General features: G+C 32.1%; 2 protein-coding genes across 3 annotated transcripts; one reads left to right on the top strand and one right to left on the bottom strand.

The window, feature by feature from the left end:
- Positions 1–286: 286 nt before the first annotated feature.
- On the bottom strand, positions 287–16,825 carry LOC144840797 (mothers against decapentaplegic homolog 3-like). The gene is made up of 8 exons (XM_078696836.1): positions 16,447–16,825; positions 15,142–15,335; positions 12,765–12,896; positions 5,519–5,593; positions 5,212–5,247; positions 4,347–4,559; positions 3,680–3,817; positions 287–2,830 (listed from the first exon to the last, which is right to left on the bottom strand). The coding sequence occupies exons 1-8, from the start codon at positions 16,647–16,649 to the stop codon at positions 2,562–2,564; spliced, it is 1,260 nt and encodes a 419-aa protein (XP_078552962.1). The 5' UTR covers positions 16,650–16,825; the 3' UTR covers positions 287–2,561.
- A 3,376-nt stretch (positions 16,826–20,201) lies between these two features.
- LOC144843154 (tetratricopeptide repeat protein 23-like) lies at positions 20,202–26,128 on the top strand. Of its 2 annotated transcripts, none has more exons than XM_078710090.1 (12): positions 20,202–20,290; positions 20,966–21,102; positions 21,194–21,338; positions 21,605–21,728; positions 22,079–22,238; positions 22,473–22,580; positions 22,941–23,150; positions 23,568–23,653; positions 23,938–24,065; positions 24,604–24,753; positions 24,923–25,005; positions 25,314–26,128. In XM_078710090.1, exons 2-12 carry the CDS (start codon positions 21,008–21,010, stop codon positions 25,432–25,434), a joined length of 1,410 nt encoding a protein of 469 aa, XP_078566216.1. In that variant the 5' UTR covers positions 20,202–20,290; positions 20,966–21,007; the 3' UTR covers positions 25,435–26,128. The 2 variants fall into 2 exon arrangements, with proteins under 2 accessions (XP_078566216.1, XP_078559638.1); XM_078703512.1 differs by having other exon boundaries at positions 21,191–21,338.
- The last annotated feature ends 54 nt before the right edge of the window (positions 26,129–26,182 follow it).

Here is a 26,182-nt window from a genome sequence, read left to right as displayed (position 1 = left end):
CACGTATATACGCTCAGAAAAACAATCAATTCATAGTATAAAATTCAAAAAAAAATGCAGCTTTACTTACCAAATATTATATTCGAAATCAACTTCGAAAGAGGATGTTGGGGGAGCACACACTGCCTGCAGCAGCAGACGACAACCAAAAAGTTACATAGGCACTGTCCAATAGAGGGCGCTAATCAAAATTATTACTGTTATAATATTTTGATTTGACATTGCAATATTTCATAGAATTAATATCAAATTTTTAAAAGCCAAACCCACAACAAAATACAGATACGGTAATTTATTGACATTTGTCTGGTTAACAGCAGTATTAATATAATATTCATTGTCTAGAACATAATGTATATAGAGTTACCTTAAAAACTTTCTTCATATAAAACAATTTACTTGTTACATTCATTTTTAAAAACCATAGTGAAGACGGTCTCAAGACTTTTTTTATACAAAATATATTCACCCATTAAATCCCTATTTATTATTACAGCATTACAACCTTGTATATTACATGATTTGTTATCATGTAGTGTGTGTAGCATGTTTATATTATATCACAGATTGGTAGAACCAACAATTATTGTCTACAATGTGAATTACAAACCAAGCATGATCTTAACAGCGATACATTTATTTACAGTAGTAACTAAAAAAAACAGCAGAGGGCAAGATGTTTGAGTAGTTATAATAGTAGTCTTTTATCCAACACAGTATATTATATATATATCCCAAAATTAACTTTAGGCCATCATGTACACACATAGTCATCCTGCTGTTTGGGAAGAAGGATCTTTGTATTGATGTGTTATTTACACGTTTTCTTCCCGTCTTTTACCTTCCCACAACCCCCTTCAGATCAAACATACCCCAATGAATGTTCTACTGTATAAAATAACCAAATATATTCTCTCTTTCAACTTCATCAAATATAATTAGCATTTAAAACAATTGACCATGTCTTCTTAAAACAAGGTTTCATTTTTATGTCTACATCAAGCACCGAACAAATTGTAAAAAAATATTACTTTAATGTAAAAATTGTGTATATTTTGCTTACATCAGCTGCCTTTTCTTCGAGTTGGTCTAACCTAAATTTCTCTTGCAACATGCACATAAAATATCTAATACGGCTATATATTACATCAGGATATTATATATTATTTATTATATTTAAAATAACAATACGGTGTATTTACAGCAAGTGTAAAAGTAAGCTAAATGTATAGACAAGGAGCAACATTTTGCCTTCAAACGTCATATAATTTATCCCCATGTTAGTGAGCCCTCTCTTGTTCAGTCTTAATGACCACCTTACTTCAAAGCATTATGGGTGCCAGTTTTGTAGGTCCTGAAGATTAATGTTTCTTTTTGGATTCCCAGAAAACAATACACACTTAAAAATCTTTCTTTAAATCCTAAAATCTTTCCAACACATTTGCTACCGTGTTCTTAACCCGGTCTTTAATTGTAGTTTGAGCTAAATCTGTCTAAATTAAGCCAACCTCGACTAAATTGTGGCGGATTTCGACAAATTGTTTTTTAGTCCTTGAAGGGCAGGCTAATTTGTTGACTAAACTAAACTTGTATCAACAATCAAGGCCTAGGAGGGAATCCTAAAATATTTTTTTTTAAACTCAAAACAGACCTTTAAGTCATTATAATTAATTTACGGACATAATCAACATGTGAAAAAACTTCACATATAAAATTTAAAACTCTACTTTGATCTCTTCAAAATGAACTTTAATAATAATTATTTCTTTATTTAAACAATCTTTATACAGCAATTTGAATCTTATAAATTTCCAATTGGTACAGCACCACTAAATTTATCCGAATAAAACATGTTGATGTATTTGGTTTAATACAACATACTTTTGTTCTTTACTTAAAATACAAGCAAATATTTACAAAAAAGAAGGCTATTTACATCAATATGTTAACAGAAAATAAAAAACTAAGATAGGGCACTTGTTTTAGAAAACTCATAGTCAAAAATATGAATAAACAATGACAATAACCAATTTGAGTCGAGCTGAGACAATTTGGGACCACCTTAATAGTAAAAAGGTTTGTTTTTGTTTTTAGTATAACGCCTCAACAACTGTTTAATACAATAGTCTACACATGACAATTCTTACATAAAAATTGATTGTCAAACTTTATCATTACAAATCTATTTCAGTTTGTATTAAGTATAGCCTTTTTGTCAACCATACATGATGGACTAGCTGCAAATTATGTTTGTAAGTTTTGTAAAAATGAATAGTCAAGGCAAGTATCAGACAATAAAATTGAAAACTATATTACAATCTAAAAGATCTAAAACAATTTAAAAGAAAAATATTTAATTTTATTATCTTTTTTTTAAAAATTAAAAATGTTACTATATTGATATCCATTGATTAGCCACCAGTATCTACTTTATTAAGTAGTTATATAAACGATTGACACACTCAAAATAAGCTTACTTATATCTATAAGCTTGAGACTGATGAACAGTAAATATTCCAAAATCATGTACTCAAAATTGGCCTTATAACTGAAGTGTATTTCTATGACTTGCTTCCTACAGTAAAAGGATGTGGTCCCATTTGTTGTAACACCCTGTCTAACCACTGCAACGGTCCATTGAGATGCATTTCAATCCAGCAAGGAGTGCTTATGATTGTCTGGCGACGGTACTCAGCGCCCCATCCTTTAACGAAGCTCATACGAATTGTGCACATACGTGTGAGTTGATAAACGGCTTCAAAGCCACGATGAACGGACTGCGACAAGAGTGCAGCAAATTCTTGATTGTTGAAAATCTTCAAATTGCAACCTGTTAAATGATATAAAGTGCATCTATCTACATATCAGATTGTGAGACAAGACATAGAACTATTACAAGGAAGGTGTTTTTTTAATTGTATTTTTTATTTTATTTATTTATGACAATTCGGAGACATGTCTCCCGAAAAAGCCAGATAGTCACATAGCCGTCAAGGCTAGTGGCTAATTTAATACAGAAAAACAGTAAAAGAAATATGTGCTTAAAATAATTCGAAAGGTTGATGATAAAATGGTTTGTGAATTAACTACAGATTGAGGTAATGTGTTCCAAAGTGAAATAACAGAGGGTTAGTATGATGATTTAAATGCCTGTGTGCGAGTAAACGGAATAAAAAATGTTTCTGAGTGGTGGAAACGTGCAGATCGACGTTTTGGTTGAACTAAGATATTAGGAGGAATAAAATGAATAAATCGAACAAAACGGAAAAATGTTAACAATTTTAAATATGAACGATGTTCTTTAGAGATAATAAATTAGTCCTAAAACAGAGAGAGACATAAGGTATTTTCCATGCTTTGCAAATTATTTTCAATGCAAATTTTGGACTCGTTCTAGTCTATTATAGTGAATATTGTAAGAAGGATCAAACACTTGACATGCATATTCTAGATGCGGGCGAATGAGGGCAATATAAAGTTTTTTTTAAAGTTTACATTCCTTAACTTAGAAAAAATGCAGTTAGCCTAAGGTTTTTTGTGTGGTTTTTAAGCAGTCTTTTTCCTAAGGTTGAATGGCCGAGCAGTAAACCACAATAACCAATAATATCAACATGAGACCTGGTCAGTTCAGCTTTTTAATAGTAAACAGTAAAACTCACCATCCATGACTATTACTTACCTGGAGGGATTTTACACACAGTTGCAGGATGCCATCCGTACCTCTGGTTACAATTTGGACTTTGAACAAATATGCTACTTTCACTTAAGCATTCTGCAAATACCTCACCTCCAATATAATATAACCTCACACCCTTACCTAAAAAACAATAAAATGATGAAAATAATAACGGTACAAAAATTGTGAGACAAGACATAGAACTATTACAAGGAAAGTGTTTTTTTATTGTATTTTTTATTTTATTTATTTATGACAATTAGGCAATTATATGATAGAGGCATAACTCCCGATTATTTATATGAACACCAAAATTCATGGCGCCATTCACGTCATAATTTATAATTTCATAATTTACTCACTATCATATTTTTGTTATTACAAGGGTTAGGCCAGCTTTACTCACCACCATCGCCTTGAAGAATGTTTTGAGGGAAGTATAAATATTTGGCCTTGGTGGCGTACCATACATGGCAACCAAAATGCCATTATGCACTGTGTTAATACAAGGGTTAGGCCAGCTTTACTCACCACTATCGCCTAGAGGGATGTTTTGAGGTAAGTATAAATATCTGGCCTTGGTGGCGTACCATACATGGCAACCAAAATGCCATCATGCACTGTGTCCTATAATTATAATTACATAATCCAATATAAAAAATTTTCTTACCGACATGTCTCCTTGTCATTTCCACAACAGATTCTCTGTTAACGTTTGAGAGTAAACCAAGACAGAATCTCTCTGAATTGGAAGGATCTGTGAAACCATCGATAGTCAACGATGGTTGTGAAGCATGGAAAGTCTCGCCGACCCTTTGGTTCATCTCATAATACGAGATTGAACACCAGAACATTGGCTCGGTGTAAGAGACTGGTTGGACATCTAGAACATAAAAAAAATGTTTAAATCATGATGTGTAATGTATTTTCATCTACATAATAATTGTGGAAGCGATATGATTTAATGATATTGAACAATGTTCAAGACCAGTTTATAATATGTTGGCTTTTGTTATAAAAGAACAAAAATTACAAACATTTGAAAATGAGAAAAAATAAATGGTAAGGTAATACTTATTAACATAGAATATGTATGATTTATAGGAAGCAACAAACATTTATTAGAAATGATAACTACCAGGACAAATTATAACAATCTAATACATATAAAAATAACTGGTAGAAATGTAATCATACTGTAACTTTTAAGGTTGGTTACTTTTTATATCAGGATTTATTAAATAAAGCATAGTTTTCACTTGGATGGATGCAACTCAAAGAAGTAAGCGCACCACAAATATTTTAACCAATCACGACATGATCGATTATCCGAACTGTCGATTGCAATTGAGCAATTGGGCAACCAACTTATATTGTGCCTATGGCAATTTAAGTGTGAACTAAGCTTAATGTAGCCTTGTTCACTACTAAAACTACAGTATGATGTGACTAGTTTGTTTCATGTCACTTCATATGTGACTAGTTTGTTTCATGTCACTTCATATGTGATATCCATCAATCATAGTTCGACTTACCTTGAAAATCACTGGGGCTAGGGGACACAGCAGCACCTGGAAAATATTTGGAAATATTTCAATTAGTAAGCAGAAATATTGTTATTGATAAATGATAATCAAAACATAGAATTTCATTAAGAAAATCTGTAAGAATAAAAAGAAGTAACATAATAGTACAGATAATGTTTTCTCTCACTCTCGATGGTCGTTCAATTGTAAATTTTAAATCTTTCTAAATCATATACATACTGTAGATATTATAATATAATAAATGTTTACTGTATTATTCAAATATAATAATAGGAAAAAAATATAAAACTCTTACTTCCAGTTTGAGACGTGTCCATGCTTTCTGTATTAGTGTCCCCATCTTCACTCATGTAGCCTGGTGGTGGTGTCTCTGCAAAACAAAACGAACATACTATCAGTTAAATACACAAGCTACCGAAACATGGAAAGAGCTAGCTAATTAGGTATTTTGTTGCATAGCAACCTTATAGCCATGTCAATGGACCACTGAAAAATGGAAATTATTCGACAAAAAACATGTTAAATAAATATCTTTTAAAAGGACAAAGTAATAAAATAATAATTAAATACTATTTAAAATAATTGTAAACTATTGTAAGTATTAAACCAACGACAGTTTTATATTAATTTAATTTGTTGAGAACATCCCTGACATAGTATTTAAATATTATGTTTATATAGCTCTATCGGAAAAACTGAGATCAATTTATTTGGGTAGTGATTTATTGAGAAAAAACATTAAACTACATCAGTATGACAGTAATGGAATCCTTGTTGAATTTGTAATTAACCAATTAAAATGATATTTAATGTCAATGCAAACACCAAACCAGTACTGTAGTGTTTATAAAGCTCTGTCTACACTATCGAACTTTATATGACAAACAAATGTGATGTGCCCATATATGGACATGATGTCATATCACTACTATACTTGGTCATATCACTACTATACTTGGGCATATCACTACCATATTTGGGCACATCACATTTTTTTGTAAAATTAATTTATAGAATTTTGTATTTTCATGAATTAATGTATTAATTATTATTATGAGACCTTGTCAATTAAATCTCATATTCTTCAAAAAATGTGATGAAAAGAGATTACCGTACTAAAATAAATCAAATCATTAACATTAAAGGTTAAGGAAGAGAAAGACTGAAATTATCTTTGTTTGTATGAGCAAATTATTTATGAAAGAACTAGTAACAACATATACTGTACTGTAGATAATCTAATTTTATAACATTTAATAATTTATGTATTGTTACCTACTGTATATACAGCAGGATATATACAGTACATATATTTGTACTATACTATTAACTGTTAAGAGGGTCACATTTGGGACCCAACAAATTGTGTTCCTACTGTAGGTATGTCTCTTTCATAGCTATGTCCCCTGCATGTGTGTGTCCCATGAATACACATGTATCCCCTAAATTGGGGTGTCCTAAAGTATTATGCAATGTAATTTTAAATAGAAATTATTGTACAGTAACTAAAGCACAACTTGTGAACCTGAATTAAATAACATTTTATTAAATTACACATTCTATTGACGTCATCTGTGAAAATGGGCGTATGAAGAAAAAAAAATTACATCAACGTACTGATTTTTAGAAAAGAATCTTTTTTATATATTATAGTAAATTAAAAATTCCCAAATTTACATTTACAATACCCATAACTGTAATTTTTAATATTATTTCCAAGAAATTCACAGCTCCGATGTTAATGTAATGCGATTTATCAAGCCTGCAATAGGCTGGCAAGTTGCCAATTTACCTGGGGTCAAATGCAGAGAAGGTTTGGGTCAACCTAACTGTCTATATGAATGTCTGGTTTTGAGGGTATTATGGGTAATCTGTAATAAAAATTATATTATTGTTATATATCATTATTATTACAAAAAAAAAAGAATATGTAAATTTGTAAATTAAAATAATATGGATACAGTAATGCAAGTTTGTTAATGTTATTTTTTTTTCTCGATATTTTCTAGAGATTTAAAACTGTAATTTAAAATTCTAGGAAAGGAAATATTTTGGTGCATATTTGGATATATGGACCCATCCCTCTGCACAGTGGCATATCATTTAAAGGCTATTCAAAACTTAAAACTTTAAATGTTGCAAACACAGCCATGCAATAGTTACTGTATATTGTAGCCCCAACACAGATACTGTACTATTAACGGCAATAGTCCGGTTCTATTTTGACTATGGTACAGTATACAGTACTACTGTAGTACTACGCTGGTTAACAAAAAACTAGAGACTAAATTGGTAAGTAATTTGAATGCGGTCTGTACACACCCACCACTAAGCCTGCCGATATTATACAGAACTAGGTACGGTAGTGTAACCCTAACTGGCTTGGTTCCAATACATACTGTGTGATACAATGCTAATGCTAAGCGCAGATTAAAAAAGCCCAGGCCAGTGATGTCTGAAATACGTCGAATTTACCACAAAAACACACACTACTACTCATGATTGTTGTGATAATACAGTACTTATACAATTATTGTTTATCTTACCACCAAATTTAAGTCCACTCAATACAAGATATTCCTTGAATAGATCGATGGTGTTAACGTTTACAAAGATAGTCCAGGAAGTAAACAGAGACTGAATAGTATTCTTATAATTTCAGAAACATACTACGTCATTCATAAACATGAATCGTCATAGGCTACCATATTTAAATTCAAACTGGGAAGGAGGCTAGAGGAGAGGTCATTGGTCAATATTTACTGGGCAACAATGGCTGCCTGTAAGCGGATTGTAAAATTCTGATACAGAGAAGTTAACTAGCGTAAGACAGGTTAGGTTTTGTTGGGACTGGAACAATGCCAATATCTACGATAACAACATAAAACTACGCAGTTTAACCTAGATAACCTGATTATCTCAGTACCAATAGTCTTTTTTTTGGCTATACTGTTGATATGAATGTTAACCTTATTGTTATGTTACTGTGCATACAGTGATTCAAAATTGTCTCTTGATGGTGGCCTAGAGTAGACTTAAGACTTTACATGTTTGGCTAAAATGATACAGAGCTACATTGTTATAGTTGTAATTGAATAAATTGTACATATAGTGTATTGTACAGTAAAGGTAGTTTATTAATTATCAATAAAATTGTTCTGACAGTATTATCTGGGCAGGGAGTTGCAATTAGACAACTCCCTGATTTGGGTTGCAAGCAAGAAGGGTTTTGAAACTCTTTAATATCCCAATGAATGAGAAAATGTACAGAGAAAGAGGGCCTCTGTATTTTGGTAAGGATCACTACTGTATACAGTACTGTACTACCATTCCTTTAAAAAATTTCTTTTAAACAAAAACTGTTAATTAACGAATTGTTTACTGTATGTAACATTTAAACAATTACAATTTAAATTGCTATAATCAATAATACAAACAATTAAAACTAAATGTTAACATTGAAATCTAAACTTGCTATAATACACATAATCTTTTCCTGTTCCTCCCACACACAAACAATATAAGTTAGCCTAACTATAATAACCTAATAAATATTCACAAAATAAAATTAAAATTACCTGAATGATCTTTTATTTTTTGTTCAATTCTAACTCTTCAAATAATATTATTTCATTAATAAAATCAGTATACGTATGCTAGACATGTGTGCTTTTTTGCTGTAGTGAAGGTTGCCAACCTGCAACCCAACCAGTCTGGACTACAACTACCAACAAAGCATTTCAAGGGCAAAATCAACATAGTCCATTTTAAATCAGGTCAAGTACAACAATCACACTTTCTTCTAAATGTTTTGCAACTCATTAAATTTAAACATATCTAATAAAAATTAAACAGGCTTTTCAATATCTAACCACAACGGAAATTCTAATTCTAAATTATTTGCTATAATTACCAGAAATAATACTAAATATTTGATTTACCTCATAGTGATAATGGAAGAGGCAAAACGGAAATGGCTAGGTTAAGGTGACCTTGTTATGGGTGAAATAATGGTAGTGATAGACCACCAAAAGGCCATTCTTAGTTCAATAGGACAAAGGCATTCGTGATACAGCATACAAGTTATAACGTTTAAATAAATTATATAATACAGTATAGAATACTACTATAATTGTATTCAACCAACTATAAAGTACTCACCACAAAATATACCACCACATACAGTAGTTTGTACTGTATATGTAGGTCATTGTTGATACCATACTCACTGTACTGTCACATACAGTAATAAGTAAACATTTTGATTTGTGTGAAAATTAACTAATATAAAAAAATGATTGTTGCAATACTTGACAGTGTTTGTAAAACCCAAGCGTACTGCATTTTGGATAATGATGATGATGCCTGGCGATAAAATTGGATTATTCTACAGGCAGAATCCATTGTTTACTGTTATCATTATTGGGGATGAAATTGGATTATTCTATGGGCAGCATCCATTGTTTACTGTTATCATGATTGGGGATGAAATTGGATTATTCTACGGGCAGCATCCATTGTTTACTGTTATCATGATTGGGGATGAAATTGGATTATTCTACAGGCAGAATCCATTGTTTACTGTTATCATTATTGGGGATGAAATTGGATTATTCTACGGGCAGCATCCATTGTTTACTGTTATCATGATTGGGGATGAAATTGGATTATTCTACGGGCAGCATCCATTGTTTACTGTTATCATTATTGGGGATGAAATTGGATTATTCTACGGGCAGCATCCATCATTTACTGTTATCATGATTGGGGATGAAATTGGATTATTCTACGGGCAGCATCCATTGTTTACTGTTATCATGATTGGGGATGAAATTGGATTATTCTACGGGCAGCATCCATCGTTTACTATTATTATCATGACTGGGGATGAAACTGGATTATTCTACGGGCAGCATCCATCATTTATGGTTGTCAATGAAATAATAATTTTGTTAAGTAGAATTAATTTGGCAAAAAATAAATGTTGTTGGGAGTATATGTACAGTACAGTCTCAACACAGAGTTGGAATTATTTCCCACAAAATACTGGGTTCTGTACACAACCTGTATCTAATAGTACAGTACAGTATGTACAGTATGACATGACATTTCTTGTACTTGCCATTTGACAAATTCAATTATTTCACTACCCACTTCTGAACATTAAGATTAGATCCCAATACGGGAAATATGGTAGATTATGAAGTCAACATGTTTGCTTTATTACGTCAATGACTTAACATGTGATTTTCAACCAGGTCATAATAGTCTTGATTCATACACCTACCTACATCAGATTCATATCCATATCTGTGATGTAATACTGATAATGATTTTAATGCAATTAAATGCTCCATAATAAAATTATGTCTTTAAAATATCACTCAAAATGAGTAATATGAGGAAGAACTATTTTTTTCCAAAAAGTCATTGGACATGATGAACGTCATGGAGGACGTCAATAAAGACGAGTAAAGTGACCAAAATCAAAATGAAACCATTGGAAGCAATTTAAACATACATTCCAGTTCTAGAGCCAAAGTGTAAAAAATGTACAGTATAGAGCAGGAATAACAATGTACATTAGGATTAGAGAAAAGACACAAATATAAACCGAAACAGCCAAGTGTTTTAGCTATAAAACTAGTACAGTAAGCTGTACAGTGCACTAAATAAAAAAAAGATGCCCTTGATTATCGGTAGTACTTTATGATCATAGAGCACACACTGGATAGAGTAAATATTACTAGAGACCACAATTAACTCATCTTACTGAGAGACTATACATTTAAAGGACAGAGTTTAGTCAATGTACAACAGTATTATACACTACAAGAGCAGGGATGTCATCAGCATGTCATGAGTGGTGGTCGGCGACCCTCCCCCCAAAACAAATAATCGGGGGGTGGGGGAGGGGGTGTCCGGCTACTCCGCCAAACCCACGCATTTCATAATAAGGTCGGAAAAAATGCATTACGATGTTTTTTCTGAGGTAACAAGGTGTGCACAATTAAATTAATGAGTCAATTTTGACTGACGGAGGACCAAGTTGTAAATTACTCGGAAGCATTTATTAATAAATATTATTAATCCTAATCATTTTTTCATGGTGTTTTTTATCTACTCGACTCGACAGCGAATATATAAATAAATAGAAATTTCTCACGGTAGAGGCATGATGGCACCACACGGTGAACCACAATGAACTAGCCTAGTAGTATAGGCTTTGGTCAACTTATAAAAATAAAACGTCCAGTCGATCCAGATACGATGCCGACAACAAAAGATCGCTAACATTCTAAATAAGTATCGGAACGTCGATTGCACGCACAGAGCTAGATTTTTTTTGTGGCTCATATGGCAGGCCTGGAAACGCAACGAAGATCGTGTACCTAGATTTTGTGTCACATGACATGAAACGCGATACTCTCTACTCTAAATTAACTGTTTCCACCATCACACGTAGCATATGTTTTTTTTTCACTCAAAATTAATTATGGTCAGGGTTAGCTACAGAATACTAGGGCCATTTTCATTAAACAGTGAAATGTCATAATAATTGAATAGGCCTAGGCCTATGTTAAATCTTAACATGTAATATATTGATTTTGCATAGATTTTTTTTTTTTCACGTCGGCATATTTATAATTCGCTAAGCCAAGGTAGGATTAAATAATTTAGCGTAAGCCTAGCCCGCCGAAACTAGACAAATTCCGAGTGGTGGACGGGGCCGTCCATCGCCGACCGAAGTCTAACTAACTACTACAGTAATACAATCCACTTGCTACAGTACAATGTACAGTACATTAAAGTTTGTCTGTTCACAACAAAATAATTGATGAGTGAATATGAATATATTAAGGTTATCGAATACCAGTCTTTTTAATGAGTAATGTAGTTAGGGTTCACAAAGGTTTGATGATTGTTTACTTTATATACAGTTATGAAGTTTAATATGTGTATGTATGTTGTACTGTATAGTTACCAGCATAAATCAATCAATCATAATAATAGGCATGTTTATGCGACTATGGAAAGGTTAATAGCAGTCCATACAACATGTTGTAACGGTTTACCAGTGTGGGTACAAACATGAATTGAAAATTGAATTGTTTAACTATCAAAAACAATTGCTTTGTAGGGACCTTTAAAATCACAAAAAGACCTTTCACTGGTTTCCAATTGCCACCACACCCCTTTTCTCTCTTCCAACCTCTTTAATTAATATCTCAAATTCAAATTCTTTATTTATCCCTCGTGGGGAATCCTCTACTGTTTCAGATTTCCCTCTAATATGCTCAATTATATTAACATCTGAAACATTTATGAATTTTTTTATCATTATTATTTATATATCTAACATTGTCATGCAGTTGTTTATTTATCTTTTTTTCTGTTTAGTTGGTATAAGACAAGTTCTTTTACTTTCTATTTCCGATCCCTAAAACAGCTCCTATTATTGTTACCATCTGTTGTAAATGTATGCTTTTTCTTTTTTCTTGGACTGTTTCAAATAAATGTGAATGAAATCAATACTGTACCTGGTGGTAAAAGAATTTCTCTCTTAATATCTTCAGGAAAGTTGGCATTGTCTGGTATTGTGTTGGACAAGTCATCTAAAGCTATCTCGCTTGGTATATCTGTTTGTCTTGGTACAAGAACAGGTGGAAGAACTAACAAATAAAAAAAGAATTAATATATTTAACAATGCCATAGGAACAAATAGTCATGTCGGTGAAAGAATTTGGTACTAAGTGCCTCTCCCACTTTTAGAAACTAATTAAAACTAATAAACACTTCAAAGCACAAATATAATATATAAGGTATGCTGTACTGTCTGAGATGAGACTATAAACACAATGATATTAATATAAAAAAGTTTTAAAAAATTTGGTATACTTTATATATGAATGAAGTAAACTTGTTAGATATTTTTTTTAATTCATAGTTACACTGATAATGAATTGATTAAAACTACTAAACACATCAAAGCACAAATATAATATATAAGGTATGTCATACTGTCTGAGATGAGACTATTATATAAACACAATGATGTTGATATATAAAAGTAAAAACAAATTTTATACTTCATATTTTATGAATGCACTGTAAACTGGTTATATTTTTTTCTAAATTCATAGTTACAGTAATGAATTGATTAAAACTACTAAACACATCAAAGCACAAATATAATATATAAGGTATGCTGTACTGTCTGAGACTATTTATAAACACAATGATATTAATATAAAAAGTGAACAAAAATTTTGTATACTTTATATTTATAAATGCAAAGTAAACTTGTTAGATATTTTATTAATTCATAGTTACACTGATAATGAATTGATTAAAACTACTAAACACATCAAAGCACAAATATAATATATAAGGTAATGGTATGCCATACTGTCTGAGATGAGACAATAAACACAATGATGTTGATATAAAAAAACAAATTTTAGACTTCATATTTTATGAATGCATTGTAAACTGGTTGATTTTTCTCTAAATTCATAGTTACAGTTAACCGGTTAATAATTGTTTATTTTTTATAATGGATTACAAATGTTAAATGTAAACATTATTCTACTGTAATTACGTTTATGTTTACTTTTTAATAATGTTCAAGTTATAAGTTTGGGTAATTAAATCATAAACACTGATTGATTGTACAGACTGCCTTATACTGTAAACATCTAACTATAGGTAAAATGAGTTGATTGAAACAACCTAAAAAAATGTTGTTACTGTTTTACTAGTAGAACAATGTAGACATTATCGCTAGATACATTATCCAACAAAGCAATTAGCATTCTGTATACAGTAACTTAAAACTAAAATAGGAAATTAGTGAATTATCTAAACAAGCAATAGTCCTCATTGACGTAAGCATTTAATTTGATAAGGTTGATTTCTGCATTATGACGTTTACTCTTTTTTTATATATATATTATTTCAAGTATATGATGTATAAATTGTGTTGAATCATGACATTTTCACAGAATCAACACACCTAAAATTAATAATCTTTAAAAGTTATAAATTAAAATGTTGAAATATAAAATATAATAAATAGTAGTACTAGTTTCAACTTGATTTTCTTTAAAAAGATACACTGTATAAATAAGGTTAAATAATAAATGTTTGAAAAGGCAATTTTTTAAATAAAAAATACAGGTAATGATATGAAGAAATGGTCACATAAACATAAACTTTAAAAAAAATGATTTTTTCATTATTTAAATTAATTTTTATAAGGGGTTTTCGTATCAATTTTTGTTGGTCAAAGTGTATTGTGACATTAAAAAGTCTTATTCAACAACATAATTTTTTTTTTTAGAAGAGCAACAGTATCGTTTTTAGGTTTTTAAAGGTTAAAGAGGTTTGCAATAGTGCACTTCCTTATTCAATATCAATACAGGTAAGTTTTTAGGTTAACTATAAAAAAAGTATAATAGTGAAAACAAAGGAGATTTCCTGTATCTACCTACATATTTCCGATATTACAACCCTTGTACAGTACAGTGAATTAGTAAAAGGACAAGACAAAATTATTTTTGTGTTTCGGGTGTACAGCAGTACGGACACCTCCACAACCTGGAGAGAATACCTCCATAATATAATACAAAGGGTCTGTCATTACAACCGACCAACAGTTTGCACAAATGATGGGGAAATATAAATGAGCACATCAACATATATGCCATCATGTGCAATTCTTTTTTTTTCATAATTTACAATTTTTTTTTCAAACTATGAGGTTACCATAAAATTTAATTAGTATTTCTAGATCTTAAACAATAGCATGTCAATGAAATGCATGAATGAACAGAACTTGCATTTTAAAGAAAGAACAGATTCTTTGAATTTGTACTGCATTATCAAATATTATATAGGAATTAAAAATAAAAATACCTGGTGCTTCAGCCCGTATATAATGGTACGGATTTACGCAAACCTCTTCACGTTTTAAATTGAATGCGTACTCGCAAGTTTCCAGTGAACGGAGTTCATGGTGACTCTGAAGATCGGGCCAGCGCCATAGTCGACAATAGATGACGTGCGGTAGTCCCTTCCTGTGAGATACTTGAAGACGACCATCCAGAGATCTATAAAAGGAAGTCGTATATAATATGACAAGTACATTAAGAGGTTAGATCCTTCCTTTTGCTTTCTTTTTCCATCTGTTGACTAGTCTAGTTTTTTAATCCATTTTGTTTAATTTATCACCATCAATTAATAATCTTTGATTTCTTACCTTGACAAATAAACTATATATACTCATTTAACAATGGAAAGATGATAGCTGTTTATAATTGCCTGACTTAATCCAACCATGGAGTAATAATTCCATGATCCAACAGTGAAATAATTTACATCTCTCGTTTCTGTTATAACTTAAGGCTATGCTAATTTCACATACTGTAACCATGTACAGTACAGTGTAAACTAAATATTCAATAATGTCCGTTTGTTGGTAGTGCTTTCGTAGAAATGTGTAACAACATTGCAATGTGAAAATAAAATTATTTGTCTCGTATTTGTACAGCAATATTTTTTTCATTTTATAGTATATAATACTCAAGTAGTTTCCACCAAGAAAGAAATGTTTCAATGTCTATAATATAATGCAAGAATGTAAATATTTTCTGAATAAAACCCCAATTATTTAGGAGGGATTAGGTTCAGCTATTATGGAGCCATAATTATCTTTCTTATTATTAATCAATCATCTTATTCAGTGGACCTGCTGAGTCTGTGCTCAATCATCCATGGTCCCAATCTATCAACCAGACACACAATTTTAAATTACTGTAATTACTGGTCTCATTTTAGTCTACTACAGTAATAAAATTAGGCTATTCTTTAAAGTTTTGAAAGGATTTTTTTTCTTTTCAAAGATCGCTAAAACAGCACAATGTATTAGTAACAGTATATACTTGTTTAAATCATAGCCTAAAATAAATAAATAGCTCAAAAATCAGAATTTGGGAAGCTTTAATTTAATAACGTAAGACCTGAAGAATACATGTGAAGTATTACTTATACAACATCATCATTGTCACGTCTGCCAGGCCAGCGGAAAAACAAAGCAATTGTTTAACGTCGAATATTTTAACAATACAAAAGCACGTTTGTTTGTGTTATGCCTAGCCTAGCTAGGTTTCTCTCTGAGCTATTGGCGATAATATAGGCCTAATGTCTTCCTCCTAAGCTTACCTTGGTATTGTTACACAACTTGTATTAGCATCTTGGTTCGATATCGCCTTTTCTAATTCTTCTAGGCATCCACTTTTCTTTAGCTTTTTCACAAGCGACTTGACGGCCTTTTCGGACCACTTGTCCTCGGCCCCAGTATCCTCCTTTTTCCACCCGAGCAATCGCTTGACAATCGGAGGCGTGAAGGGTAGCAAACCACTCATGTTTTACCTCAAAATCGAATTGTCTTTCAATTTTCTGACTAAAATAGAGAGGTTAAACCACAGTCTAATGAATTGAACAATCCTGATATAGCATAAGTTGTCGAATAGGTGAATAATACTCTATTTTCTGCATCTACGTTTTGCTTTCCATGACAAGGGATCGAGTCGTCGAAGGAAGGCTGTTTCACACGAAAAGTGAAAACCTAGCATACTGCATTGTACTTAATACGCATGCGCAAAATTATTAAAGGCCATTCATTTTATATATTTGTGTATTCATCATCACTGTTTTGATTTTACTTTTACTTTTTACTTTTAGACAAGAATATATTTCATTTCAATTCAACGCAAGGTGAATTTCATTTACTTGTACAATTGCGCTATTAATTTACTGTAGGCCAGTTATTTTAACTGGTTGCTATAACCATAATTATCTACTTTGCAAGAAATTCTGTCATTTGTCAAAACGGAGTAATTTTTATACGTAATGTATGTAAGCAATCAACAATTATATTTTGTTTAAATCTATCAAAAATGACTGTGTGTAACCATGGAGTAATTAAATTCAGGCTCACCGGGATAGGCCTATAATTAAAATAAAAGAATCAGTTGAAGCCAGTGGACTGAAAAGGGAATTCAATAAAATCAGAGCGCATTTAAAGGTAGTAAAAATAGTTTAAGGGGGTCACATAAAAACCATCTTTCTTCCCTGAAAGTGAAAATACTGAGTAATCGGTAACAGTGGTTCAATCGCCCTCTGATAATACGAAGAAAATTCGCCGGGTTACACTAAAGAATCGGAGAAAGTTCTATTATTCTACCGGGTTTAACATTTAAATGTCCACGCGACAAACAAATATTGATATTATAAATCTAAAAAGCTTGATTATAAGTCCAATGCACACATCTTGATATTTAAATAATTGTTAATGCTTACGCTTTGATTATGACAGTTGAATAACGTCAAAAAAATTGAAACGAAATTCTTGTTAAGGCAAGATTCAGATAAAAATAAACAAGGGTTAGCAGAAAGGATGTCAGGATGTTTAAAATGTTGTATGTCAGTATTTAAATTGCTTTTAATTAACCCACCAAAGTACGTACCTGCAAAGAAAAAAAAGGTAATTCATTTTCGTCTAGCTGTGTGGGAAAAGAGGGTGGGGTGAAACTTCATACCCGCTGGCCATTCTTGGTGTAAAGACAATCACATTTGGGACTAAAGTGGGGCTGTGATTTTTCCAAAACCTATCCACGTTATTTTAATAGTTATGAATATACATTAAATTCATTAACTGATGATGAAACGGAAAATGTTACTCAATCGCCGCACAGAGAAATAATGATAATATTAGGTCTATGAACCTATGTTTGACGAACGCACTTATTTTACAGCGACGAAATGAGTTGGTCATTAGTGGAAAATAGGACACAACCCAGTATGTATAGGCCTAGAATTCTTTTCCGCGAGACTTTTTAAGCTAACAAATGTACTTAATATAAAATTAATTGGTTATTTGTTTTTAATAAAGTTTACGAATGGCATTCTAGTCGCACTATGGTCTAAAGGAACATGATGGAACTATTTTTTAAAAAGCGTACCGTATCGAATCTGTTAGCCTACCTTTAGGAAAACGGCATAGGCCTAGTTTGATAGGATCATTCGTTAATAATATGCAAATAATGTGTGTCTCGTATGTACCCTCACACATGTGTTTTAATGAGCGGCCATTTTTATATGCATGTATCCCATGCATTAATTGATGTAATGCATGTAGGCCTACAAATGTCTTGGTTTTAATAGATTTAATTCCTTCTTCATAACATTATAGTAGTATTGACACATATTAAAGGGACACTTTCAATTCAACCCCTTTGTAGGGTACATCCATTAAAGGGATATTTGTTGGTTCCCTAAGTTTACTCCTTAATAGGTGCTACTTTATCTCATCTGTCTGTTTTTTTGGCAAATTTATTTTTATTGTCTTATATAAGGCCTAATATATATTAAATAGCCATATCATTCCCTCGGGGATGTCAAATCTTATATTTCACCTCTAAGCAATATCTGTATAATATTTTGTAAAATGCAATTATTTCAGTGGCCGTATTTCCAATCAGATAAAATATTTTTTTTTTAAATAAATAAGAGTACAGTGCATAACAGTTATTACCGAACAATAGAGATATTGTACAAACACCAAGCACTCAATCACAACCATTGTTGGCAGTTTCTTTATTTTGGACACATTGGAAATCGGAATTTCTTATTTATAATTTGATCGACATCATAATAGCGCCACCTATCGCTATTGTCGTTTTTAGTTTGGACCAATGATTTTTCACTGGTTCCGGGACACAAAATTTCTCGACTTTTGGTGGACAAGACTGGCACCACCACACACCCATTGAGTCAGTCGACCATGTTCAACCTACTGAAATGGTATACCCATAGAGATATGTATAATATCTCTATTGGTATACATAGGACTAATATTGCTCATTCTTCATACGGGAGAGATAAGTGTAGAAAGTGTGTGCCGCGCGCGTGTTTTTTTAAAGTCTAAATTCAAATACGGGTCCAAGTGTTTAACAAATAGGATGTGTGACAGTGAGCTTAAAACTAGTGAGATTTATTTTACATCGCCCATGCCCATTTTTAGACCCCCCAACTAAGCAGCATACCATTAAAAAACAAGCGTCTTCCACATCATATCATATGTCCCTGAGCTAACCCGTATTACAACCCAGATTATAAATCTTTCTCTATTTTATATCCGTTTAGCATTACGTCATTAATTAATCAAGCATAACGGATTGTAACATCCCCATCACACACAACTATCACTTGCCCTCCTCCCCCTCCCCCACCACCTCCTAAATTTAGGTTATATTGCTCTTCTCCCCTCATAAAAAAAAAAAAGATGTATTGTCCCCCAAAAAACATGAAAAATGAAGTCTTTGAAAAAGTTAATCACGTCCGTAGAAAAAATAACTTTATTTTCACTTATAAAAAGACAAAATAAATTCAACCAAAAACCACTGTGACTTCCAATCAATTTGAATATTTCTTTGCTTTAGATTACAGTTTTTTCAGATAAATATTTTTTTTTTATCCGATTTTTTGTCAAAGTGACTACAGTGTGTGCCATTAAAATTAAATAGTGAACAACAAAATTAAAACCAATTATTTTTCAGTTGTGACGTATTATACAGTATAATATGGCCGTGTTTCCGCAGCCATAACAAAATTACCGGTTAATTATCGGTTAATTTTTATTAATTTTTGGAACACGGCCTATGTAAACAAATTAGTATATTCGAATTGCCAGAAATATTATGTTAAATAAAATGTTAAAAATTAAATTGTTAGCGTACAAACTAGGTAATAAGTATTTTTTGATTACCAAATATATTTTATTGAATTATATAATACTACAAATTAAAAGCACTATTGTTAATCATAATTATATATATTTAATTATTGATTGTAAATTCAAATCAATTTAATACATTTTCTGGAAACGTTTTCATGACAACATAAACATATGAAATCGCGGAGGAAAGAGTCGAGTTTGTGTGTTGAGAAAGAATTTCATTAATAAACATTTATAATAATCGTGTGTAAAAATAAACCCAGAAAGGTAAAATGTGGTAGTTTAAAATGACTGAATCATAATTAATTCTGTGAATTAAAACATAGACAAAACATAGCTAGAATACCTACTTAAATTGCTATAATCAAATCTCCATTATTCTAGGCCTTGCTAGCTAGCTAGCCTCCAGCTCTTCTCTCTATATTACTATCAGGAGAGAGGTAGGGCCCGGCAAGCCTAGAGTAGTAGTATAGCCTAGGCCTAATTAGCTAGCATAGCAGCCCGACCCGGATGTATATCTAATATCTATGGTATATAAAATACTATTTTAGGCCTATAAATACCGACTTTCCTACTGCTGTATATGATGGGCTACTTTATTTTATATTAAACTTCATGGCATATGGCTAGTAGAGTATGTAGTAGTAGTAGTACTACTAGGCCTAGTAGTAGAGTAGAGGATGCAGTATTACGTAGCAAATACAATTAAGTATAAATGCCAGCCGATTGTAATTTATTGTTGGATGTTTTTTAAATTAAAAAAAAAAAAAATAATAATTTACTAGTTGGGGTGCCCAGGCCTATCCTACATAATAGGATTTTATTTAATGTTATTATATTCATTAGTCACTGTAGTTTTTATGTAGCAAAAAGCAAATTATTGAATACAGTTTTACAAATAACACATTTTAAATTTGTTGTATTTTTTTCTATTCTCTTTAGTTCACACAGATCAACAGAACTCATTATAATTAATTTGGAAGAATGTCATTCTCAGACAGTTTTGAAAGTGAAGACAGTAGTGATGAGAAAAATGGCAGTATTCACACTGAAGAGGAAGATTCACCAAAAGATGCTAGGTAAATTATGTTTTGTTTTACCAAACTTCTTACTTACCGTAGATAAATATCTTTGGAATGTGCTAAGTTTACTCTTTGTTTGTTTCAGCAGTAGTGTTTGGTCGGACGATGCTTCTGCTGTGTCGTCTGATTACGGTTCGGACATAACTCTTGACACAGGATATGAGCAAGGTTCTCCAGAAGACAGATTACATATAGCCGAAAAGTATGCCAACAAATTCACAGCCAAAAATAAGGTAAACTTGTAATTATATTTTTCAATACATTCCATTATTAATGTGAGAAAATGTTGATTTTTGCAGATATTATCATCAACATTGTCATTGTTATTTAACAATATCATTGATATCAGATCATTGCACTATGACATCTCTATCACCATAATTTACCATTCAATGTTTTTGTTTTTATCATCTTTTTGCAAGCTCTCCTGTTTCTTTTATGTCATTAAATAAATGATAGGTTTTTAATGAAGCCAATGTATATACTCGTCATTTTGCAGGTTGATTTAGCAATGGCTGAATGGATTCGGTGTACAGCGCTGGCAAGACTGGTGTATGGAGATGGCCACTGGCAATTAGCACATAGTTATGCTAACCTAGGCCAGGCTTACTTAGAACTAAGAGGTAAAAGTACACTAAATATTTAAAGTAATCAAGGCTCAGCAGTGTTGATGATGCGAGCACACGCAAGGCTATACTATCTAAAGGTGTATGTTCATAAGTTAAGCATTGGTGGCTATGTTATGTAGTTTCATGAAGTAGGTTTTAGAATTTAGATGAGTCACATTTGATGATAACAATGAATGGGTAGTATGTGCAAACTCAGTACTTTATTTATGTCCACCTTAGCATGCCATACTAATCAGCAAAAGTACACCCCTTTGCAATGGTATAATGTCAATAAAGTTAGGAATTAATATTGTGTTTCCAATAGAATGTTGACTAATTCTAACACTGTTTTTTGTTTTTTAAAGGTTTAGCTCCCCAGGCAGAGCATCATGCAAGCCTAGCTAAAACTATTCTTCTAAAAGAAGCACATTCAACGACTAGTACTGAGGACAAAGCTGGGCTTTTGTTGGCTTTAATTACTACATACTATACCTTAGGGAGGGCTTGCACTATTCTACAAAAATATCCTTTGCTTTGGTAAACATTTTCTATATGATTTGCGTGAATTACATTTGTAATATTTAATTTCTATTCATCTGTTAAAATGACAGACAAATATTGGTAACAATTATTAAATAATAATATCTTTAGTATTGCTCCCCGTACAATTACATCCTGGTAGTTTTATTCACATAATCTCTTTGATCATGGTTTGATTCAATCTCATAGTTGATATGATTCCTTAACATTCCAAACATACCCCCAAGGTGAGCAAAACTTAGCAAAGGCAGAGAGAAGTTGTGAAGAAAGGAGAAAACTATACAACCAAGACGACTTGGATATCAAAGTTAAATTAGCTTTGGCAAGGTTAGTCTATATAATGCATTTATTCGTTGTACCTCTAATGTATTACTTTGAGTGTTCTCGGGTAAGGACTATTTAGTCTTTTCAGATAAGGACTATAAACCGTAGGTCCATTGTACACATCTGGTTCATGTGCACTTTAAAGAACCTAGTACATCTTTCAAGTAGGGAGTTACCCCGGTGTACTAGTACATCACATCCACTGATCATACATAACTAGGCCTTCTGGGAGACCATTGTGTAACCGAAGAGGTCACCTAGTAATAGTATAAATATATAATACAAACAGTAGTGACCATGATTTTGGGTGCTTTCAGTACAGTATATAATGTATAATAATATTTTTATAATTGTTTTCTTCAGGTTGTGTGCCAGTCAAGGCAGACATACAGCTGGTTTCACATACTATGAAAAAGCTATAAAGCTGATTAAGGGAGACTCGGGCAAGGAAAGTAGTGATTTAGTAGCAGTTTACCAGGATATGGGAAGACTAGAACAAAGCAAGAAGGACAAAGCTGATCATGATAGAGCTGTGGAATACTTCCTTCAGGCCCATTCTATTGCATCTTCAAGGTATGATAGACGCTATTTACACTTCCGTTTAGCTCCTGAGAGAAAATGCATTTTTGCATGTTAAATATATAAGGTCAAATATTTAATACAGTTCACTGGGCTTAGGCCAACTCACTTGTGAGGTGGTCTAAATTTGGGCAACTCCGGGATCGAACACATAGCATTCACAGCAATTATATTTATCATTTAGGCCAACTCACTTGTGAGGTGCTCTAAATTTGGGATCGAATCAAGGCATTCAGAGCATTTAATTTATCAATTGTTGACACAAGGCTGCCACACAGTTTTGTATTTACACGGATATTGTATTTAAAGGACAATATACATCACATAATTTTATAATAAAATATACTTTCAACGTTTTACCTATTGCTTACATTTGTAGTTCACTAAATTAATGTGCTTATCTTTTCAAAGTTCAAAAAGACCACAAGAGTTGACAGGAGAGACAGCTTATCAGCTTGCGATGGCATATACCAAATCTGGCACATCTGAGGCAGAAAGTAAGCATGGTTTTGCAAACAACATGAATAGTAGTAAAGATTGGCCACCAGTTGTGAGAGAGTTGACAATATCTGGTACCAATTTATACTCCTGAGTATAAAGCCTTGTCTACAATATCAAACTTTATGTGACAAAAAAATGTGATGTTCCCATATGGACATGAGGATGTCATATCACTACCATGTTTGGCCGTATCACTACCATATTTGGGCACATCACATTTTTTTTGTCAAACTTTGATAGTGTAGACAGAGCTTAACTTTTCTATATTCTGTTCTAATAGATGCTGCAGAACGCTACCTAGAAGAGAGTCTTGGTACATATAGCGTTGTTCATGGTGAACATCATGCCAAGTCAATTGAAGTGCAAGAAGAGCTTTGCAAATTACTCATACGAACACAACGTACAGAGGTGAGTTACCAAGCCCATAGCTAGGGGGTTTTGTATGGTATGAAAGAACCATCCTTTTCCATGGCCTTCCAAATAGAGACCAGCAAAAGTGCTAGTAAATAGGTCTAGCTCATGTCAATTTGGCCAATCCTACCTACCACCTAGCCAGCAGGCAAATCTACTAGATTAGGCCTAAAACATGTTCAATAGCTTTGGTCCATTAGTGCTTCTTACATTGTATGTCTCCTTTTGGGACAAAGAACCCCCTGGCTACAGGCTCGGTTACATGCAAATGTTAATTAAGATTCTGCAGAACTATAAACTCGAAGGCAATACTGCAGTAATACTGTGATTGTGAAGCAATAATAAATTATAAAAAACAGAAATCAAATCTAAAGATCTGTCTACACTATCAAACTATATGTAACAACAAAATGTCATGTCATATCACTACCATATTTGGGCATATCACTACCATATTTGAGCACATCACACTAGTTTGACCAGAGCATTATACAAATGCAATGTTCTTCTAACTAATTGTATTCACTTTATATAGGAAGCTATAGATTTGTTAAAATGCATTATATCAGCTAAGAACACAGTGTATGGTGAACTCAGTGAAGAGGTTGGTGAGAGTTATAAGTTGTATGCTTCACTTCTTATGGCTCAGGGAAAACTTGATAAAGCATTAATATATTTTAAAAAGGTAATTATTTATATTCTGTGCATAATTTCCTCTCTTTCTTTTCAATAAAAACTATTTGTCATCAACTATTGATTAATTAAATACCACAAAAGTTTATATTTTTGTATTTTAAAAAGGTTAAAAGCTCACTCATTGTTTTTATTGATTAAAATAAAATGTTTATTTTCAGTGCCACGGAATCAAATCAAACTTGTATGGAAGTCAGCATCGTAAAACACAAGCAATACAAAATACAATTGACATGTTATTGCAGTGAGTATATAAAAATAATTTTATTCTTAAAACTAATAATAATAAATTGCTGTGTAAAATTATTGTGTGTGCGGTGACATTTTATTGTATATTTTACGATTATTACCTTTTTGTATCTGTTTTCAATTTAAAGCAATTTTAAATTGATTTTTCTTATTGATATTTAAGTTAACACAATGACAAGTTATGGAATATCATATATCCAGGTTTCGACCATAAATGTGAATACAAAAATTAAAAGCATATTGAATTCATAGGCTGAAATAATTTTTTTTAAATATATTTTTGCATTGAAATTGTGTTTTTAGATCACCGTTGCTTGCTGCAAAAGAGAACAAAAGTAAGTCTGCTCGGTTAAAAGCTAGGCCTAGGTTTTCAGCGACAGTTGGAAGAAGTAACACAGCTTCAACCAAGCCAATAGAGTACTGAAGATATGATAAAGAGACATTCCAGACAATGGTAGATCAAATTGGGAGAAAATGAAAGCTAGAATTTGAACTTATCCACAAATAATTACAGTAGGACCTCAGGACACCTTCAGGACCAACAAACCATAGCAACGTTCCCTGTATAGGTTTGTCCCAAAGGTGGGATTTTACTATATTACTTACCTTTCTCATTATAGTAATGCAACTTGTCTATATAAGTATGTTTAGTGTGAAAGCAAGTTCAACTCAATCTCAGGGAATTGAAAATTAATTGAAGCTGCAAATAACTAGCCCTTCACGGCTGCTCCAATGTTACAAAAGTTGTCCACATTTGTATTTAGTTGCCATTAATATTTGTAGTTTTAAATCATGTCCTAAAAATCTATATTCCATGTAGAATACTGTAGTACAATGGTTTACGTACATTAACAGTACATTTAAGAATAGGCGACATAGATATTAGTCTGGAAAAACGTAATGTATAAGATAGTTTTACAGTATCATCAGTCTCAATACTTTAATGGACTTGAGCCTGCTTCTGGCGAACGAACACAAACGGCCTTTAATGCATTAATAGTTACTTTATATACGTTTTTGCACGGCTTACCTGAAATGGTCATGTTTATTTTATATTTGATGCATTTTAGTAATATATTTGTGCAATATTGTAGGGAATAAAATCAAAAATTCACCGACGTTTCTGATTCCTGTGTCATTTCGTTGCTGAACTGAATTCGTTTGAGCTTTTA

This window comes from Antedon bifida, chromosome 1 (genome assembly GCF_963402885.1).
Source record: "Antedon bifida chromosome 1, ecAntBifi1.1, whole genome shotgun sequence".
Classification (NCBI taxonomy): Eukaryota; Metazoa; Echinodermata; class Crinoidea; order Comatulida; family Antedonidae; genus Antedon; species Antedon bifida.
This window is presented reverse-complemented; position numbering and strand designations above follow the sequence as displayed.

What these genes read in the sequence shown, in the direction of transcription:
- LOC144840797 (XM_078696836.1), bottom strand. Translation starts at nt 16,649, where the DNA reads ATGAGTGGTTTGCTACCCTTCACGCCTCCGATTGTCAAGCGATTGCTC. An exon ending in AGTTGTGTAACAATACCAAG is followed by an intron (nt 15,336 to 16,446) that starts GTAAGCTTAGGA and finishes TTCCTTTTATAG; the next exon opens with ATCTCTGGATGGTCGTCTTC. An exon ending in GGACACGTCTCAAACTGGAA is followed by an intron (nt 5,248 to 5,518) that starts GTAAGAGTTTTA and finishes AATATTTTCCAG; the next exon opens with GTGCTGCTGTGTCCCCTAGC.
- LOC144843154 (XM_078703512.1), top strand. Translation starts at nt 21,008, where the DNA reads ATGTCATTCTCAGACAGTTTTGAAAGTGAAGACAGTAGTGATGAGAAA. An exon ending in GATTCACCAAAAGATGCTAG is followed by an intron (nt 21,103 to 21,190) that starts GTAAATTATGTT and finishes TGTTTGTTTCAG; the next exon opens with CAGTAGTGTTTGGTCGGACG. An exon ending in CATTCTATTGCATCTTCAAG is followed by an intron (nt 23,151 to 23,567) that starts GTATGATAGACG and finishes ATCTTTTCAAAG; the next exon opens with TTCAAAAAGACCACAAGAGT.